General features: G+C 34.9%; 1 protein-coding gene and 1 non-coding gene across 14 annotated transcripts in view; both read right to left on the minus strand.

Moving 5' to 3' along the window:
- Positions 1–22,114, minus strand: part of NBEA (neurobeachin) — a 582,638-nt gene that overhangs the window by 34,529 nt on the left and 525,995 nt on the right. For all 13 annotated transcript variants that reach the window (XM_076009491.1, XM_076009489.1, XM_076009488.1 and 10 more), the window contains one exon: positions 8,095–8,262. In XM_076009491.1, the coding sequence (XP_075865606.1) occupies positions 8,095–8,262 (168 nt within the window). The remainder of the gene's footprint in view (positions 1–8,094; positions 8,263–22,114) is intronic.
- On the minus strand, positions 20,489–20,622 carry LOC142875337 (small nucleolar RNA SNORA48). Its single transcript, XR_012922724.1, has one exon. It is a non-coding gene; the product is annotated as a small nucleolar RNA SNORA48 (small nucleolar RNA).

Below are 22,114 nucleotides of genomic sequence, written 5' to 3' on the forward strand. Positions count from 1 at the left end.
AAGGGTAATGTGCGGAGATCCTGGCTGACACAAATAGGACTGGTATTCAAGTATAACAAATGAGAGAAATGCTGTCTACCCTTATTTCCATGTCTGGGTAGAACTGACCAGAATAAGATTATATCCAAGCAAGAGGCATTTTCACTGAGGATTTGGAATATTTTAGAGATCAAAACTACTATAAGCTGCTTAGGAGAGGCTGTGGAGTCTCTGCAATCTATATTTGTTCATATGCAGGAAGAAAACTGAAATACTCTTTTCTGGATAATTTAGAGATTGATCTACCTGGAAGCAAATGTTTTAGCTGATGATTTCTTAAGGATTCTTCCAGGTTTTTGGTTCTTTGCTCACTTTGGGGTTGATCATTATATAGTACATAAGTAGGGAATTCAACCCAGAAATGCTTAAGCTTATGTGACAAGAATCAGTACAACCTCCCTGTCAAATCCTCCCTGACTGAATAAGTTTACATGAAGTAAACTCTATGCCAGCTGATTCAGGAGGCAGAGGAGAAGGAGGAAAAGAATAGAGGGGGAAGTGGTGGTGTGGGAAGAGGAATGAGAGAGAAGTAGTAGTCCATCCAGGTGGCCACCTTTGTAAGTTCACTTGGGAGTGTCCGATCATGGAAAGAAATAATCAAAATAATAAAAGTTCAAATAGATTTGCTTGGTATGTGAGATAAAGGTTTACCAGGTTGGAATAAATATTCCAAAATAGAATCATATACTTTTAGTAAACTAAATTCAGATTAAAAATATTATTGCCTGTATTTAGCAGAACAAAATGTTCTTTGATTTTGATGTAAATGGGAAACAATCATTTAGATTTACAATATTAAGACATCATATGGCTTTAAATAGGTTCATTATCAATATGTTTAAAACCTTTAAAAATGAGTCTTAAACATCTAACTGAAATGCTAAGGTACTTAGATTGATTAATATCTACTTCAACAAATTGAAGCATGCAATATGTTTTGAATAATTGTTAATTTATGCTGAGGTAACAACTGTGCAATAGAACTGAAACCTATGTTAATAAAAGATAGGGAAATCCCTTCCAGCGATTTCTAGTACAAACAGCAGGCTGCAATTTTCACCCTTCTTCCCTTGAGTGAAATATGACTTTAGATGCTTGTGAAAGCATTTGCTGTTAATTTCTGAAAATCAATAATTAGCACTTCTCAACACCACACAATAAAAATAACACAAAGAGGAGAAAAAAGGCACATCTCACATAAATGACATACATCTGACTCTGACTAGCTGCATTATTTATGCTTTTCTAGTGGACGATTGATGACAAGGGACGAGCAAAGGACTGCAGTAATTACGAGGAGAAAAGATAAACCTAAATTAAAGATTTATTCACTAATCAAAATTAAATGTGTGTCATTAATTTCCTTGATACTAATTTCTATATTGCAACTTTATTCATAAGGCCTTTGCAATGTAAGCCTCAACGTTGCAGATGAGAAACACATAACGCATACAATTGAACCTATGTACTTATTAGTTTTAGGAATCATAACATTCTTCTTGCTCCCAAAATGATCCTTTAACTTTAAAGAACAACTAATGTATTTCCAGTCCAGTAATTAATATGTGGGCGTTTTCATTCTGTTTTTATTTGGCTTTTAAATTTGTTAAAGTTTTCAGCTCAGTAAAACTTCCAGTAATTTTAAGGGAAAAATGAAAATGATTAAATATAGCTTTCTTAGCCACTTTTTTTTTTTTTTTTTTTACCATTTGTTCCAGTCACTTCTCAGAATAATGGCCCAAAAGAAGAGCCCTGGACATCCCCATGTGAAGACAATTAGGTGCCGTGGCACTTGTAAATGGACAACTTTGCACTACAACTTGTTCAGGCAGATACAGGGGGTGATGTTGTTACCCTTTCATATCAAAGAGTCAGAAAGAGGGGAAGGAAAAGCCAAGGGATAACAAAATCATAGAAAGAATAAGCAATGATGGCAAAGGGCATCAATATCATTACTACGAATAACTTCACATTATCAGGATGAAAAGTGTGTTAATTTTTTACTTTATAAATTTTATGAGTTCATCTTCTCTGGAAAGCCAGCGTTGCAGCTGTTTTGGTTAAAGACACATTTGTCTTGGTGGTTCTTGACAGCGCTATCATGTCAGTTCTCTGTAGTAGCGAGGAATATTTCAGCAAGAAAATAAGTGAAAATGGAAGCGAACTAATCTACTTCCTATGGGCATATTTTTACCATCGCAAATCCAAAGGGATGCTTTGTTATCCCTGTCAGATCAAAGAAAAACATAAAAGAAGACAATATAACCTAAGAAGACCAAGAAATATCAGTTATAAAAAAGTAGGCTAAAATACCACATTTTTATAGTGGCTGGTAATATTAAAATCTATTTAATATTTTAATATTTCCAGCATAGAAAAATGTATATATCTATAGATAAGTAAAAATTGTATGGCCCATGTGTTCTAACAGTTACCAGCAGAACAGTCTTCTATGACAGGCTCACGTACATACCTCTCACTGTCATAAGGAAGTCATTTAAATCATTTTTCAGTTTGGCTTTGTCAACCACAGGTATGATGACAAGTATTATGATAAGCTCAGAACTCAGTATCTTGTCAATGACTTGTCTGGTGTGAGCTTACAGCTTCTGTTGAAATATCCACTCCATTTTTTTCTCTTGCTGAACAGGTAAAACTTTGATGCTAGTACCATAGTTATGCTAATTCACTCGATAATATGAATTTAAAACTAATACCACTAAAATAAAAAAAATTTAAATATAAACAATAAGTAGTGATGCTAATACTAATTTAAATTAAGAGCAAAGAAAGACTGTTACAGGGAACAAGTGGGCTGCAATTAGGCTGCCTTTATAAAATTTTGGAGGTAGAGCTGAAAAGAAATTTTGAAAACACCATTATTTCTTTTAACTAAATAATAATAAAAATAAATCAATTTATTTTATCTGTTGCTAACAGATGTTTTTGATTAAGTTGATGATTTTGGTATCATATATACATAAATAAGTTATTAAAACAAAAGTCCTTCTAAGATACTTTATTTAATTATGCTTTAGGTAGTAATCAATGTCTGTGTAGTGTTCTACATCTCTTTTCTCCCGGGAATTAGGTATCATTTCTGTCATCATTTTCTAAGTGAGAAAACATAGGTACATAAAAGTTAAGTGATTAACTTAATGCCATTCAAATACTAATGGTGGGGCTGTGTTACAACTTATAATCTGATTCCTGTCTTTCTACCACTTTTATTGCCTACTGTATACCATATAATCATACTCTGGGGCAGACAGGGTTGAATAATTATGTCAGTAATCATAAGTGTGATAATTTCAAACAGTTTAGAATGAAGTATTTTTCATTCATTATAAAAGTATAGTAAAAAAATTTATGTGGCATTCATTTATTTAATAATCTCTACTAACCAATTGCTAACTATGACATAATCCCATAGTGCCTTTGGAACCCTCAAAAACTAATAAGTTTTTCTGAAAGAAGTATATCAAATGATCAGCAAAATGGCTGAAAAAGTTTTCTTAAAATCATCCTAATTTTCCCCCTATAATTGCTGAAAATTTTACTGAGTTGAAAGTTTTAACTTTTAAAAGCATAAATAAAACACACAAAAAAACCCCTTACAGTCTGAATTAGTGAAATGTAAATACACACTAGGCTTCCCCTAAAATTTTAAGAATCATTTTGGAGGTAAGAAGAATATTATTCCTAAAATGAATCAGTTTTCATATATACTCTGTCATCTTTAAATTCCTAGAGAGTAATGGGACTAAAGACAACCTAACTTAAGAATTCTTATACAATATAGCTGGATATCCTTGAAAGAATATTTCATTTATTAAGAGTGGAATTTATATTCTTATTTAATAAGAGTGTTAGGCTAGATTAATGGTTTTTAATTGAGAATGTATATGAAATTCCTGAAGACATTTTTTTTTTTTCAAAATAAACCTGCCTGAAGCCCATCCTGGATATTCTGAGATGCCCAGGGGATGGCAGGATTCAGTGGACGAGGAGTTAGATGGGTGTGGCATGCGTATTTAGAAAGAGAACAGGGGTGGGGGTGGGCATGTAGTTGAAATAGGTTAAAATGTTTTTCTTTTTCTTTTTGTTCATTCTGCCATATGTAGATTCCTAGGGTTAAAATTTTTGAAATTGGTGATAAGTACATGGGGTTTCATTATACCATTCTATTTTTATAGGCAAAAAAGCATTCCAAATGATTCTAACACACCCCTAGTAGAGCAGTGCTTCTTAAACTTGAATGTCTCAGACAGGTCACCTGGGGATCACATTAAATGCACATTCTGCTTTAGTAGGTCAGGGGACGTCTGTGAGTCTGAAATGCTAACAAGTTTCCAGATGATGCTGTTGGGCTTGGGACCACATTTGAGTACCAAGGCATTAGAAAACCATGGGACTAGATGATTACCAACCAGAATACCCTAGTCTCTAAGCAGATATTACCATGGAGTTTCTTGGCCATGATTTAGTAAATAAAAATATAAGGCAAATCACATAATTTTTTTAATATATAAAAATGGATAAGAAAGAATATTCATTATCATGCTTGAAAAACACTGCTCAAATAGTCAGTTGAGCTCATCTATGAAAAAAAGTGCCTAGAAGATTATGATGTAAGTCAAGACTTAAGACAATTTAAATAATATCTACTATTCAACAGATCTGGTGTTTACATATTAAGAAGAGCTTTGTACCAGAACTGTACTGTCATGTTTCTTCCCAGAGGCTGTCATGGTAAAGTTTATTATCAATTACTGCTTTACAAGTATAAAATAAGTGAAGTTGTCATAATTTTCTCAGCCAGAGTTCCTAAACTGTCAAAGAATGTCAATTTTTAATCTGACACAGAGAAGAAAATTATCTGTTATTCTGACCTCTAATTTCTTGACATTTTAATGCCATAATTGCTGTGGTTAGTGCTGCTTCATGATTTCACCTGTCAAGGAATAATGAATCAATAACCTTAAGCCATTTCTCAAATTTTAGCACTAACTTCAAAGCTCAAAGTTATAGGCAGATTGTTTTGACAAAAAGGACATATGTAGATTTCACATATTAAATATTTCTCTTTTTAAATCAGTGTTTCATTTAAGCATTAAAAAAAATCCATCTTCCTTAGTCTAGTTGGAGTTTGGTATAACTATAATTAGCTTCCTTTTGGTTTTATCTATGTGTAATGTGCAATCTCCGTATTTTAAAAATACCAAGATAAACATTATCAAATAAAAGGAATGTACTGAGCTCAATAAAAGGCTTAATATTTTAAACTCTGCCTTTCCCAAAAACCTATGTCTGACTATTTAGGTGGGCTTCGATTCTCTCAAGTCAAGATACAGCAAAGCAGACCTCCAGGAACTCAACACAGACGTTTTAAGAAAAAGGTATCGTGCCTCCCAGATGGTCCACTCACAGGGGTTTTACATACGGGTGGGTAAGGGTGCATAAATGACCACCAAATAATGAATATGCTGTACTTCTTTCACTTACCTACAGCTTCTTTCTTGTGACAGTATATGCCAAATATTTTTACACCGGGGAACATATGTTATGCCTTATTCCGCCTTTTTAAACGGAGCAATTGAAGTAAAATGAGATTAATTTTGCTACATTTATCTAGCTCACAGGATTCAGGTGGGTTCTCACTTGTTGGAGGGCACTATTCTTCAAGTTCTTAAATGTTAGTACAGAACTTTTTTTGTGAGAATGTTAGGTTCTAATTGGCCAATTGGCATTAACATTAATGGGAATATGTTAGAGGGGGTAATAGAGGGGAAATTAACTAGTATTCCTTGAAATCATTTAATGTCTACACTGCACTAAATGGCCCCCTAGTGGTCACAAGGAGATAAAGGCTCTTCCCAAGCAAACTCCAGTCCACACAGGTCCATAGGGTCAGGGTAGACAACTCTGCTGGTATGTGCTCAGGCCTACCCTGGCTGGGGGAAGGGAGGTAGTAGTATTCCAGATATGCCTCTCACATCTAGTATTCTAAGAACTGATTTAGATTTGTTGAGTTGAGAGGTGGGCAAAGGGTTTGGGGATAAAGAACATAAATATCACTGTATGATTCTGGGAGTCTCTTTAATGGAACCTCAGTGTCTGGCAATTGTGTACTCAGAATGAGAATGCTGGAAGGAGACAGAGTCTTCAGCTAAGGCACCCTAGCATTACACAGTCTGCATTGCTATGAGTGATAAGAAGCTGTGATGTATTGGTCAGGTCATCTATATTATATGCAAACATATGCTTGAACCATTACCACTCAACAACAACAAAAATTTAATCATACATTTTTATGTAGTGTTTCATTAGGAAGTTTCATTAGTGTTTCATTTGCCAATAAGGCAAACTGTAAACACTTTTTTTTCACTGTCCAAAGGAATGCTGCAATATTTTGTAGAAACATTTATTTTTATAAGATTCAAATAACAAATACTGTATATAAAGAAAGTCCCATTTCTAATTCCATTTTCTTTTTATTCTTTCATTTATCTTTTACCCTCATTTAAATATGAAAAAATGGCTATTTCTCTGTCAATTTTAATGCTGCCTTGCACTTTCATCCTGTATAAAATGCTTAATGTATTTTTATTTTGCAGGATTAACCTGCAACTTTTTTATAAGAAGAGAACTTTATTATAATGGGATTAAAAATGTATAATAAAACATCCAGGAGCAAAACTGTTTATGATATTTAAAAGGCAAAAAACAATTTGCAGTTGATCTTGGAATATAATTTGTTTTTCTGATTCTAAAAGGTATTAGTTTATATGGAATTTATAGAACAGGCATGTGTTAATAAGCAAAGGTGTATAGTTAAGAGAATAATCAAGCTCAGAAATATCTCCTACCAAACAATCAGGGTATGGTATATACACAAATGGGGATACTAAGTTGGGTGAGTGTAATGGTTTGTAGAGAAAATCCCTTATTTCACCAACCAATTTCATAATACCTGGCTTCTCATTCATTCATTCTGTCTCTATATTTTTCTCTGGGCTTCAGGCAATAATTTTATTTCCTCTTGCATACAATTTGGTACAATGTTGCCCCTAATACATGCTTGCAATGTGTTCTCAGAATATTTAGCCCTAAGGGTCCAATGATCAATGACCATGAGGCTCTTCCCTTCCCTTTCCTCTTCTCTGCTTGAAGCCATACAAATGGAGTCATTTTAGTTTTATAGAGGCATATATGAAATAACTTTAAGGATGCAAATTTTTTAATAGAGCTTCATTTCTCAAATCTACAAGTTTTCCACCTCTAAAATTAAAAATAATAAAATAAAAAAAAAACATTCCACTGCCTGGAAATGTAGAAATGATGACTTGTTTTGCATACAGCAGATGGCAGCTATCTGGTAGAATGGAAGACTTGGATATGGCTTCCTTGCAGCAACACTTACGTAACAGCTGTTGCATCTTCACTTTTTCCACCTATCTGAAATCATTTTATGCAATGTGGAAGTGATTTAAATAATATTAAATGAATATTTTCACTGAAAATACTATACACATAGTACATAGTACATAATTCCCAACTGCTGGCTATAAACATTTCAGGTTGAAAACATATGGGAATAAAATAGTATAAACATCTATTTCATTGATTTATTTTTTTGAGCATTCTGTCTAGTAGAAGGTTGCAATTTTGCTTTTATTTTTAAGAATACCCATACTGGTAGATTATTTTAATGTGAACTATTCATATTCAAATATTCAACTAGGTTTCATTCATTAATATCACACATAAAGCAAAGCATTAAACATTTTAATGAAGATTCTGAAGAAAAATAAAATAGAGGTTTGGAAGTGCATTGAAAATGTCTGCAATTCTCAAAGGAACAAGATACTGGTCTCTTTATTTGATTACTTGTTTCTGACATATGTCCACTTTTCCACATTTGTCAAGAACCTGAAACCTATGTCTTGTAAAAAGTTATGTTGAAAGGAAGTGTACACAGAAAGAGATAGAAAGTCAAATTTGTGTTTGAGAGATGACAGAAATTTTCGGAATAATATGAGACTTAACACCTACCTCCCTGAGCACAGGATCAGTGATACTATCCAGGTTCACAGAGCCTTCGTAGGTCAAGTAGTGAAAAACATTCAGAGCACGAACTGCTTCCGGTCCTCGCTGCTTGTAGCCAAATATAAGGTCGATCCACTGATGAAGTTGGCAAGAAACGAACTCACTTTCCAGTGCCTGAAATGAGTTAAGAAAGAAATGACAGACTGTCCAAACTTAGCAAAGCTCTTTCTGGAGCTCTTTCTGAAATATTCTGTATAAATAAAGAGAATATGTTCTTTACATTCATATGTTTGATCTATTTGTATCAGATCTTCAGTTTCTAAAAATGGCAAAATACTATCTTAAATAAAACATAGATCTAAATGAAAATTTTCTCTTTCTAACATGCTAAACTTTCTCTTGGCTCTATTATGTATATTACATGGATTTTATTATTTTATTTTAGAGATAGAGTCTTGATCTGTTGCCCAGGCTGGAGTGCAGTAGTACAATCACAGCTCACTATAACCTCAAATTCCTGACCTCAAGTGATCCTCCTACCTCAGCCTCCCCAAATGCTGGGATTATGGTCATGAGTCACTGCATGTGCCCTATGAATTTTAACATTAAATAAATTTCTTACAAAAACACACTCATATTTAAAAGGAAAACAATTTTAAATACCTGTTTTAATAACATTTTATAACAAATTCATTTCTACTTTTTAAAGATTAGTTTTCAATTAAATAATCTTATAAGAAACTTTGATGTACATTGATTTTCCTGCCTAGAGTCCTCCAGCTTACCTCTAAGATGACTAGAAAGGAATGCCTTCCTTCTGCTATGAATTAACTCAGCTATTACCCAGTTTGGGAATCACTGGGCATTTCTGGATGTTTGCTACCTAGTGGGAAACAAACGTAAACTATTGAGAGTCAATGACCACACTAAGCTTCCATAAAAACTCAGAAAAAAAGGAGGCCTTTCTGTTTCCTAAGAAGGTTTCTAGAAGTATTCTGTGGTCTTGTTCAAGCCAGTGAGAAGAGCAGTGATGGTGCACGGCTTGCCGTGCCTCCCACTTACTACAATAATTTAGCATCAACTTCTCTTTGATTTAAAGAGGATTTCAACAACATGAACAAAAAGCTGTACATCTAGCTTCTTAAATTTCAGCTATGCATAGCCACATAGACACTTTCATAAATTATAGCTGTCACTAAATACATGAATGCAGTCATTCTCTGGCTGCATGTCCCTGATTTCTAATGTGTTGAAACCCATTTGGAATTCACTTAATTAACAAATGACTTCTTAAATTAGCTGTCTGAAAATTGCATTTCATCTCTTAAATATATAAGATGTTCTGAATAATACTTTTCAATTTTTCTTATAATCATATTTAACTAGTAATTTACTCCCCTCAACCCTTTTCCTGATTTACTCCTTTTAAAATTTTTCATCAGTATTTTATTTACACTAATTAGTGTGGATGCTTCTCATTCAGAAATGTAAACAATGAGACTTTATGAAAGGACAGAGTTTCCATGCTAAAACTAAACAGAATTCTATACTCTATCTCACTGATGTTGAAATAACAGTTCAGACTAGAACATAGGAAATGAGACAAAGGTATAAAAGAGATGGTTAAAATTCAATATTAGTTATGTCTATAATATCAGTTTGGTCAATTTGTATAAATGATTTTGTCAATTCAGTATAACTAGTCAATTAAGAAAAAGTCATTCTAATTATTCAGTAATATTTTCGTGCTTGAAATAAATGAAAGGATTTAAAAAATGAGTGCATGGAAGTGCACTGTCGAGTAGCTAGTATCCAAGTCTAGTTATAGGAATTCACAACAGTTGTGGAATCAGATATAATGTTTAAAGGAAGATTTTTACCAACATGATCAGCTAAGCAGCATCCATTTCAAATAAATCTTACAGATACTGCGGAAGGAATAATTGATGACATTTACTATTATTCCCTTAGAGTAGGCATCCTCAAACTACGGCCCATGGGCCACATGCAGGTGTTTTTGCCTGTTTGTTTTTTAACTTCAAAATAAGATATGTGCAGTGTGCATAGGAATTTGTTCATAATTTTTTTAAACTATAGTCTGGCCCTCCAATGGTCTGAAGGACAGTGAACTGGCCCCCTGTTTAAAAAGTTTGAGGACCCCTGTCTTAGAGTAAAACCATTATTGAATGAAACACTTAACATAATCATGAGAGCTGGAGGGAATGATGACTTTTCACTACTTCGAGTTTTTAAAATGTATTTATTCTCTTTTAGTACATCCCCTGTTTTCATTTTCCTTCTCTACCACAGGCAATGACTATAATGTGTTTAATGTTTCTCCTTTCATTTGTGTGTGCTCTTATAAAAGATTACTCATTCTTTTGTGTACGATCTATAAAAATGTTATAGGGTCAAATATTTCATTTTGTTCCTTATTTTTTTCACTTTGCATTATTTCTACGATCTACCTATGCCACTGTGTGTGGCTAGTCTAGTGCTAGTCCCTCGCTTCTCCCCCAGTAAGTAGCGCCAGGTTGCCTCCAACTCCTTGTGACAAAGGCTGTAATAAAAGCCCCTTCGTGCATCATTTTTTTTTTTTATCTTTGTGAGAATTTATTTGAGATTTATAATCTGGAGTAGAACTGGTGTGTCACGCCACTGGGAGTGCACATACTTAATCTGAGTCATCAGTGCCCCGCTGCTCTGTAGAATGACTGCCCTGTTGTCACTCCTTCCAGCAAGGCATGCAGATGTCTGTATGTCCCCATCCCCATCAACTCTTGGCCTTATCCAGGTCTCTGATTTTGGTCAAGGTAATAGATACAAAATAATATCCCATTGTTTTAATGTGTATTCCTCTATTATCAAATTTGACATTTTAAAAATATGTTTGTTGGGCTTTGGGGTTTCCTCTTCTGTAAATTTCCTGTTCACACTTTTTGTCCACTAGTTTTTAATGGAGGCTCCTATCTTTATATTATTGATTTGCAAGTCATTTAAATATTTTAGATAATAGTTCCTTGTTGGTTTAAAACAGTGCAAATGCATTCTCTCAAATGTCTTATGTCTATTAACTTTATCCATGTTTTTTGTTGGTAGAAATTTGTAATTTTGAGATAATCAAATCATTTTTAAATGTTTATGCTCTTGGGGTTTTATTACGAAGTTACAAAGATTACTTTTTATATTTTGATCAATCAGCTTTATATTTATGGTTTTACTATTCATAGTTTGGTCTTTAATCCATCTAGATATGCTTTTTCATTCATATGTGGTTTAGATAAGGGTCAAGTATTATTTTTGCTTATATAGGGAGTCAGTTTTTCCAATACCATCTATTAAACACAACTTCGTACACTCAGTGATGTGTGGTGTCATCTTTACTGTGTTAATGTATATTTGAAACAAAGATATAAAACTGCCATTATTTACAGATAATATAACAATATACCTAGAAAAATCCAAGGTCCATCTGGCTGTATGTCTGTCCTTCCCTCTCTCTCTCCTTCCTTCCTATTTCTTTTCTTTCACTTTCTCTTCTAGGTATCTATCTATAATGTATTTAATCTATATATGTGATGTCCAGCTTTCTACATGTCTTATTTCTATTGTTACCTTAATTTATCTTAGTCATCTTTAATTTCTATATGTCTCAATACCTGGTAGAATTTATTCTTCTCTTTCAGGATTAACTAGGCTATTCATGCACATTTATTCTTCTTTATAACTTTTACAATAAGCATATAAATATATCAAAATAATTTGACTGGAATTCCAATCAATTGATAAATAAATTTGGGAAGACTGACATTAGGTTTTCCCATCCAAGGTCCCCAGATGTCTCTTTATTTATAAAGATCATTTTCTATGTCCTTTATTAGAGTTAAAGGTTAAAACTTTCTCCACAAAAATTTTATTATTGGTATTCTTGGTTAAGTTTATTCCCAGGTACCTCATAATTTTGATGCAATTGTAACATTTTAAAAATTATATTTTGTGCTTGGCTATTAATGATGTAGAATAATGCTACTTATTTCTAGAAGTTGATTGTGTTTCTGGCAACTCTTGGTTAGACTTATATAATAACTTCTTTACTTTTTCTATAGTATTTTTCTTGGCCTTAAGAACTATGTAAAGCAGCAGTATACCTTTGCCTTTTTCCTGATCTTAAAGGGTTAAGCCCCATTTAGTTCTGATGCAATACTAGCAACACACACACACACACACACACTCATACATACACACACACTCTGTCTCACACACATTTAATACAATCATAATATTTTATTTAAAATTTTTATATGTATAGTCACACATGAAATGAGCCCTATTTCTTTTTCCATTTTCCTCCTCTTAACTACTTTTGGAATCAAGATCCCACTAGTCTCATAAAATGAGCTGAATGGCTTTCCATGTTTTCTGGAACAACTTGTGTAAGAAAATGAATTCGTTATCTCTTGAAAATTTGGTAGAATTTATCTGTAAAATAATATGGGCCTTGGCTTTTGGGGAGGGATAGGAAAATTTTACCATTAAAATTTCTTTAAGACTTGTAAGTCTCAATTTTGGCATTTCTGTATTTTTTTTTTCAGTATTTACCCATTTTATCTCAGTTTTAAAACGTGTTAGTTCATAGTTGCTCATAATAATCTTTGATTAAATTAAAAAATCTTTGTTATATCTGTACTTACCTTATTCTGTTCTATGTATTAGAGAGGCAGTACAATGAATCAATCAATAATTAATTGTAATTAGATAATTTAGTTTTTTGTTTAGAAAATTAAATGACAAACATTGAGGCAGGAGGTTAAACAGACAAAAATCTTGTATATTTTCTATCTTGCTATTCATTGTGCAGAAAGAAAAGAAGATTCATTTTAGAACATTTAAAAGCTAACTCTAGTTCAAGATCAAATGCATATCTTATCTAAGAATGGGGCATTAGCTAGCACATAATTAGAATATAACAACCTATCTAAAGATGAAGCCTGACAGTAAGACTCTTTACTATACTATAAAGAGTACCAATCTGTTACTAAACACAGATCTGCTTATTTTGTTATTTTCAGAACTGTTTTCATGAACAAAAGCATTTTGCACTTTGAAATAAGATTTTAGTACAATACTTACATTGGAAAAAATATAAAGAAATACTTGATTACTAAGCTATTAGTGTTATAATGGTCTTAATAGCTTTCTTTACCCTCTACTTGCATATCTAAAGGCAGAAGCAATTGCTTTAAGCCTAGATAAACCAATTCCCAATCCATAACTGTACCCTGGGGACCTGGGAGGAAGGAAATAAAGAGTGAGAGTTAAACCAGAGAGGATATCTCTTAGATGGATAATACTTACCTAATTCTAATTTCTGTTTTGTCCCATGGGTATTAGATGGTAGAAAATTACTTCTCTAGGAGGTTTGGGAAAAAGCTTCCCTGAAACTTATGATAAAGGAAAGTAGGCTACTAAAATTAACTCTGAGGAGAGAATATTCCTCCTGGTTTTTTTATATTTAAGAATATTGAATTCCTATCTCTTTTCTAGACCATAACAAAAATATTTCCCATCCTTTTCTCTTATTACCTCAAAAATCTACTTTTGGTATTAAAAAGTTCTCTAAAGGGAGTTGCATATATTCAAGTAGATAATCAGAAAATCATATTGCCACTTCTCTAGTGCCTATGCTGGTTTCTCTTCATGATTAAACTGAAGTTGTAGCTATTACAACTTCAATTATTCAATTGTTTTAAGTAGAGACAACTTAGTTGTCTCTGACATTTATTTTGAGGGTCTTAAATTTGTCCAATACTTGATTGTTTACTGATGTATAGTACAGAAGATCATTTCTTAGCCCTCATGGCTCTCTACACTGGCTACTTATTACAATAGACTTCTAAGGGCATTGTGTTCACATTGCCATTCTCTATTTCAAACCTGCCCTGGCTCCTCCTGGCATAACACATTCAGTGTAAACCCTACCTGACTTAGGCCTTTCAAACCTTGATCCTGCCTTCTTCTGCTCTTTCTCAGGACTTCCTGATATATACGCTTGGCTCCCCTAGCGTAGATTTCACAGCCATTGGGCACATGACGGCTAGCATGATTTCGGAACCTTTGTTGTTCCTTTCTCCCTAACTTGAAAGCATTTCATCCTCCTGTCTATTTTTGAAGTCATACCCATCCTTCTTACTCTAGTCCAGTGTTTCCTGAGTTCTCCAGCTCTCACTCACCTTTTTTCCTATGAATGTCTATAACACTTTCCATTAGTATCCTTCTGTTGCTTAACACAGTAAGACGATGCATACAAACTTCCTTGTGAAATCCATTTACAGACAAATTGTGAAGTGCTATATACAAAGGAATGGAATTATTGCCAATTAGCCTTTGTTGTTTTGAAAGTGTAATACTATATCCTCCATTAGAGTATAAGCCTTTTAAAGATACGGACTTTAATTCTTATTTTGCATTTCCCACAGCTCTTAAGCTATTATTGAATAATAAGTGTTTAATAAATATTTATAGCTTGATTAATTAAAGCAATGGAAAAGATGTGATGGTCACAAGAAGAAGGAATAAAAGGAACGTCAGGAAGTGAGGGCAGGGATGGGGGAAAAGCTCATTCATTCATTCAACAAGTATCGAATGATCATGTGCTATGTGCCAGACAGTATTCTAGATCATAGGATTATAGAGGTGAACAAAAGCAAGCAAAATCTCTGACAGACAGTTTACATTGTAGTGGGAGGAGACTGATAAAAACCAAGATAATTAGTGAGATACAGAGCATGTCAGCAGGTGGCAAGTGCAAAGGAAAGGAGAAAAGCTGAGCAGGGAGTTAAGGAATATGTGTGCTGGGGAGAGGATTTCTGATTTAGAGGAAGAGACCAGGGAAGGCTTCTCTGAGTTTGTGTCGATTAAGGACCCCCAGGAAGAAATGAATTCTAAGGACATCTGGGAGAAGAGCATGTCAAGAGAGAGAACGTGCATTCATTTATTCATTCATTCAACACAGAGCACCAATTAAGTACCAGGCAACGTTGTAATCCCTGAGATATAGTGATACACAAGACAAAACCTCTGATCTCCAGGAGCGCATCCTACTGAAATGCAAATAAACAAGGTGTGTATAATCTAATCTCTCTCCTGCCCTAAATCACTGACCACCTACCATATATCAGACACTAGCTTTGGAAGATACACCGATAATTTAGCATTCCATGTCCTGAAAAAAGATTACAGTCTACTGCAGATAAACATGTTGAGTCTGGTTTTTCCTTCAGCTTATAGTTTCTGCCAAAGCACCAAGTTAACAACACCCATGCCCTCATCCCACCAGAACTCGCTAAAATGTGGTGGATCCACCCATCTCTGCTGCTGTAGCTATCAGCACTCCGTACACTCAGCCCCCACCGTTCACCTGCCTCTGTAAAAGCAGAGAAATCTGAGGGGAGATGGTCATGGGCAGCATGTTGCAGAGGAAGACTGTGGGCTCTAACTTTGAAATATGCCCCAAATTCATCATTTCTTACTGCCTTCACTGCTACCCCTCAGTCCAAGCCACCATCATCTCACAACACCTCCCCGCAGATCCCCTCATTCTACCCTTGTAGAATCATTCATTCCCAACACTGCAGACACAGTGATCCTCTCAAGACATGAGTAAGGTCATGTTACTCTTCTGCTCAAAACACTGTGATGACCTTCCATTTACCCACTGTAAAAAGGTAAAGCATTTACAATGGCTTTTAATGCACTGTGTCATGGGCCCCCCACTACATCTCAGTCCTCTTTTCCTACTGTGTGACCCCCCCTTTGTTCATTCCACCCTAGCACACTGGCCTCCTTGCCAAGCACGTCCCTGCTACAGGGCTTGACTCCAGTGTTCCCTCTGCCTGCAACGCTCTTTTCCCAGGAGAGTCACGTGGCTCCTCCTGGTCTGGCTCAATCTCCCCTTCTCAGGGAGGCAATCCTCATCACCCACCCCACACTCCTGGTCCCCTTCCCTTGCACTGCTTCTCTCTACCAATGATCACCTTCTAACATACTAGATAGTTTAATCCCCAGTTTTACAAATAAACTGAAGTTCTAAGAGATAGGGGTATCTTACTTGTCCAAAGTGTCATGGTTAACAGATGGTCTAGAGCAGGCACTCAAACACAAGACATCTATCTACCTCAATATTTTGAGTTGTTGCATAGATTTCACAAAAGTCTTATGTTATTTGCTTAAACTTCTTTTTAAAGCAAGGGTTTTTTTTTTTTTTTTTTTTTTTAGTAGACTATATCCTGAATGCAAATTGTTACCTATCACAAAAGAGACTTTTTCTTTAAAATATGAACATTTTGTGAAGGACGTAACACAGTAAGAGCAGAATCAGCTCCCCCTGCCCCGGCGCACTGCGGCAAACTGCGGGCACTGTGCACCGGCCCGGCAGCACCGGGAGTCTGCTGGCCTGAGAGCTGGATGAGATCATCAAGGCGTGTCCGCGAAAGGCCTTTTTCTAAAACAAATTAAAAAAGGGGTAGATTATGATTGATGAACCCAGCATTAGGGTAATGTTATCAGAGATACTTTCTATTTCTGTCCTTTGTCAGGAGGTCAGATTATAATCATGTTAGAACTGAACACAATGCTTTATTAATGTTTCATGAGTAAGTCAGTCGTAATCAGCCTAGCTTCATGTGGATAAATTAAACCAATTCTTGATGTATAAACTCAATGCATTTAGAATGTATTGAAATGTCTACCAAAAGTGTCTATATCACTTTTCCAGATTTTCTAATAAGACCAAATTTTGTATTTCAAGCTCTTCAGTGAAACACGATTCTTGGCACTATATTTACAAAGCAGAAACAATTCCAACCAATTATTTATGTTATTGTCCATAACTTAAACAACAATAGAGGACTGTTTCATTTTTAAAAATAAGAAAAGGAAATTAAGTAGTAGACATGTAAAGCCTGCTACAAATGCATGAAATACCTGTTCAATAGTTGGCATGCAATAATAAACTGAGCACTTAATAATCAAAGACATCATCCCTTTTTCATAATATTTTATCTTCTTTGCCTTGACTTTCTTAATGACAGTTTGAAAGAAAAAGGAGGGAATGCTCATGGATACAGTATACTAATCCATACAAAGAAAGGAAAGCTTTTTACCACTGTGAATGTCATTTCTTTGGGATGTAAGACATTTTCATTTTATACTTTAGGCTCATTACAAAGAACTCTTTCAAATAGCTGAAGATAATCCCAGTCCAAATTATAACTATACTAGAGCACATTTCTGTAAACCTATTTCATAGGAACTAAATCCTGTATGAACTACCCAGCCAGCATAAAGTTAGAAACTTTTTAATGTTACAAAACACTATAAAAAATTAAGGTTGTATCCATGGAATTCATGGAAAACTTAAACACTTCTATATTTTATATTAGTGCCTAAGCTTTGTATATTAGAGAAATACTCACCCAATAAATATTCTTTCAGCAAAAGATGGAAATGTGTGGATAAATGGTTATGTTTTCTGGTTTTAACAAAGATGTCTGACATTATTTCTGCATGAGATGAATATGATCATTTGCCACCAGTAGAATGGGAAAACTGACCAGAAGTTGGAGGAAAGGAAATTATGAAAAGGGTGCTACTAATATGAAGGAGAACTTTAAGTTGAAGGAAAGCAGCATAGGAGACACCGAGAGAGGCGGCCGCAGAGATGTGCAGCCACATTCTATGAAACGTCTTTTGCAGAACTCTGATGCCTAAGACTGTTTCCAGGGGCAACAGTTTTGGCTTGTCCTTTAGCTGTAATTCTGAAGCAACCAAGAATGGCTACTAAAGACACAGCATCACAGGTAGCTTTCCTTGTCTATTCTGTAGGTCTATTTATACTGGCACTGCTTCCGGGTAATGCAGAGAACAAAGACTCGGGCAGTTCAATTTCCCCAACTATGCAGTATTTTGGATAAAGCTTTTTGCTCCATGGAGTAATAAGGTTTAGTTCACAAGTCTTAGCAGATTAACTAATTCCTGTAGCAGGAATTTGGTTTAGAATAGAGAGAAACCACAGTGCCTTCCTTCTTCTTTCATTTCTTCATGAACACAACTTGGAACTTATTACTTATAATAAAAATGTACTATTCATTTCTGAAAATGTTTTCGGATATTTCCAGAGATGCACAAGTATGGATCTCTCATATATCAGTCAGCTGTAAAACAATTATTTTGAATATGTCAGAGCAAATCTTTAAGGGACAGTGATTTCACCAAATTAATTACACGCAATCCTTACAGTTCCTGGTGCATGGCACATACCTGGCTTGATGAATATGTGTCTACAGGGATATTACACAGGGGGGTTTTAAAGGAGCACATCATTTGGCCTTCGTTACAGTCTGCTCAGCAGCACTTCAAATGTTAGACAAGATATAACAGGTAAGAGGCATATAAAGAGAAGTCAGTTCTTGAACTGGTAATGTTAGTATCAGGAGTAAATTATTTGTTGTATTTAATTTATGTGCAATAGAAGTACTCTGAGCAATAATAAGTAAAAAAGTTTGTTATTCAAAATTTGCATTGATATATTTTATTCTCTCTTAAACTAAGAGGGGAAAAATCTATTTTAGAGTTAAATTGTCTTTACAGTGTTATACTATTTTTCAGCCTATTCCTTTCAATGAAGAATCTGTTAATTCTCTAAAACCAAATGATATGATTCTCATTTGGTGAGTAATCAGGTATTTAAAATGGATTTTAAAGAACCTATGTGGTGAGACAGGCCAAAGTGCCATTGGTGAGCACGGACTTGTAAGTCTGGATCACAATGAGGTATCTGGAGGTCATCCAGGCATAGATAGATGCAGATCATTTATAAATAACAAACAGGTTACATTCTAAAGTTCCTTTATAATTAATTTGGTGATTGGAACATATGTTGCAGCAGAAACTATTATTCTAACATGGTTTGGTTCTCAAGGCACTCTATAAAGACATGTAATTCAAAATATAGGTGACGCTTTAAAGACTCTAAGTGAGTCTAGGGGACATTACGTTCAGAGTGCCCACCTCTCTTAGAGGCCAGTCATTTAGAAAGAGCTCTTGGGTTCAGACCTTCCATGAACCACTTTGCCTATCTGGATCTCAGCCTCCTCAGTCAACTAAAGGTACATTCCAGCTCTAAAATCCTGTGATTCCAAAACTCAGAATATAAATGAATGTCGTTTCCTCCATTAGTAGAATTGAAGGACACTCCTCCCCTCACACCAGATGGACAGAGGGAGCTGGGACTTCCTCAGCTTGAAGTAAAGGTTTTCCTGGCTGCAAAATAAGCCTTACAGGGTAAGACCAGAGGATAAAAGAGGTAGAAATGGGGCCCACAGAAAGTCAGGTCTCAGGAGCTTTTGGGACTGGGCGACACCACCGGTCAGTTCCCACTCACCTCTTCCTTCTCTTCTGCTCACCCCAAGGAACCAGCTTCTCATTTCCTTCCCCTTTCCCTTTCTTCCCCTCCCCACAGCTCCTCCCACCACCACTTATCTACTCTGGAGCCTGTGGGAAAGGGCCAGAATATTGAGGAATATTGCCTTTTGGAGTAAGTAGGTGGTACCTGGCAAGTTAATCCACCTTGCTGGGTTTCATGTTAATATTTACATCAGATGATATTTTGAGGACTAAAGAATGATTTTTATTTTTCTGAGGATTTAAAGAATCTGGCAAGGAATTAACACTCAAAAAATGGCATAGGGTTATAAGCATTACCACTGTCATTATTTTACCTTGGTCAACCTTTACTTTGGGATGACTCAGGCCTATCGCTGGGGTACGGGGTAAAGTGACTAAGATTAGGGAATCCATTCATTTGTAGCAGTTGTCAGTAAGTCTTGGAATGAGGAAAGTAGAGGAAAAAATGCAAACAGCTACAGGGGGAGAAGGGGGCTCTAGGCCAGACATTTAGCTGTTTGCAGGTAAGAAGAGGCATAATAAATTGGGTACTGCCTACTTTAACATTCCACTTACTAAGGACAGGGCTTTGTCACTTCAGCTTTCAGCACACAACTCCCAAATCTGGAATCAATCCGTCAATGGCCAAAGAAACCTGAAGTAGAAGCTAAAGTCACTCCGATCAGAGCTACAAAGTTTACATTTCCTCTAGGGCCTCACTGACTGATTCTTAAGTCTTATCATAAGGCTTTGATTAAATGGATTACCTAGTTTTGTAGTCTAGAAGAGATTATAAGCAACACATTCTAATCAGCATGGCTGAGGGATATTAAAGGGAACTGTGCTGACACTGAAGAAGAAAATAGAAAAAAATAGATAAAGAATTATATTACATCATAGAATAATAATGAGTACTCAGGGTAATAAGCTTGATTTTTATTTTTTTTTCTTCCTTTTCCCATGTGTTAAAGGCTTGAACCAGACATAAGCACACACCAAAAGCCAAGCTGTGATAAACAAGCGATTGTTTTGTCCCTGGCTGATATGAGGTGGCACCACCAACCAGAAGCCACTCTACTCAGGTCAGGGATATAAATGAATTTTTAAGAGAAGAATTAAGTTCCATCCTTTGTATATGAGGGTAGAGAACCACACAATACATTTTAGAAAGATAACTGCAATACAAGGAACTCAAACTACTCAATAACAAGAAAACAAATAACTATTAAAAAATGGGCAAAGCACTTGAATAGACATTTCTCAAAAGAAAACATACAAATGGGCAAGAGATATATGAAAAAATGCCCAACATCTCTAATTATCAGAGAAATGCTGATTAAAACTATAATGATACATCACCTTATACCTGTTAGATTGGCTATTACCAAAAAGATGAAAGATAAGTGTTGGCAAAGATGTGGAGAAAAGGGAGCACTATATATAAATTAGAATAGTCATTTCAGAAAACAGTTTGGAAGTTCCTCAAAATCACTAAAAATAAAACACCATATGATCCAGCAATCCCACTACTGAGTATTTTACCAAAAGAAACTGAAATCAGTATGCTGAAGAGATATCTGCTCTTCCATGTTCATTGCAGCATTATTCACAATAGCCAAGATATGGAAACAAATGGTCATCAAAGAATGAATTGATTTAAAAAATGTGGTGTGTATATACATATGTATATGTATATATATGTGTATATGTACATATACATATAAGCACATACATCTATATACACACACATACACACACACACACACAATGGAATACTATTCTGCCTTAAAGACACTGAAATTCTCTCATTTGTGACATGGATTAATTTAGAGGACATTATGTTAAGTAAAATAAGCTAGTCATAGAGAGACAAATACTGGATCTAAAAAAATTGAACTCATAAAATTAGAGTAGAATGGTGGTTACCAGAGGCTGGGGCGGGGTCAGGGGAGATGGGTAGACAGGGGAAGGGGAGATGTTGGTCAATGGGTAATAAGTTATGGTTAGATAGGAGGAATAAATTCTGGTGTTCTATGGCACAGCAAAGTGACTACGGTTAATCATAATGTATGATGAGTAGATAAAGAAAATGTAGTATATGTATACCATGCAGTACTCTTCAGCCATAAAAAGGAATGAAATGTCTTTTGAAACAACTTGGATGGAACTGGAGACCATTATCTTGGAAAGATAATGGAAAAACAAATACTACTTGTTCTCACTTATAAGTGGGAGCTAGGAGAGGGGTATCTATGGTCATAAAGTGGTGTAATGGACATTGGAAACCAAGAAGGGGGGAGGATGAAAGGGGTATGAGGGATAAAAATCCCTCATTGGGTACAATGTACACTATTTTGGTGATGGGTACTCTGAAAGCCCTAACTTCAGTATTATATAATTCATCCATGTAACAAAAAACACTTGTATTCCCTAAATCTATTGAAACAAATAATAATTATGTGTGTATGTATATATATATATATATATATATATATATATATATATATATAAAAATAGCTAAAAGAGAGGATTTTAAACATTCTTACCACAAAGAAAAAAATAAATATTTGAGGTGATGGATATG

The sequence above is a fragment of the Microcebus murinus genome, chromosome 13 (genome assembly GCF_040939455.1).
Source record: "Microcebus murinus isolate Inina chromosome 13, M.murinus_Inina_mat1.0, whole genome shotgun sequence".
NCBI classification, from domain to species: domain Eukaryota; kingdom Metazoa; phylum Chordata; class Mammalia; order Primates; family Cheirogaleidae; genus Microcebus; species Microcebus murinus.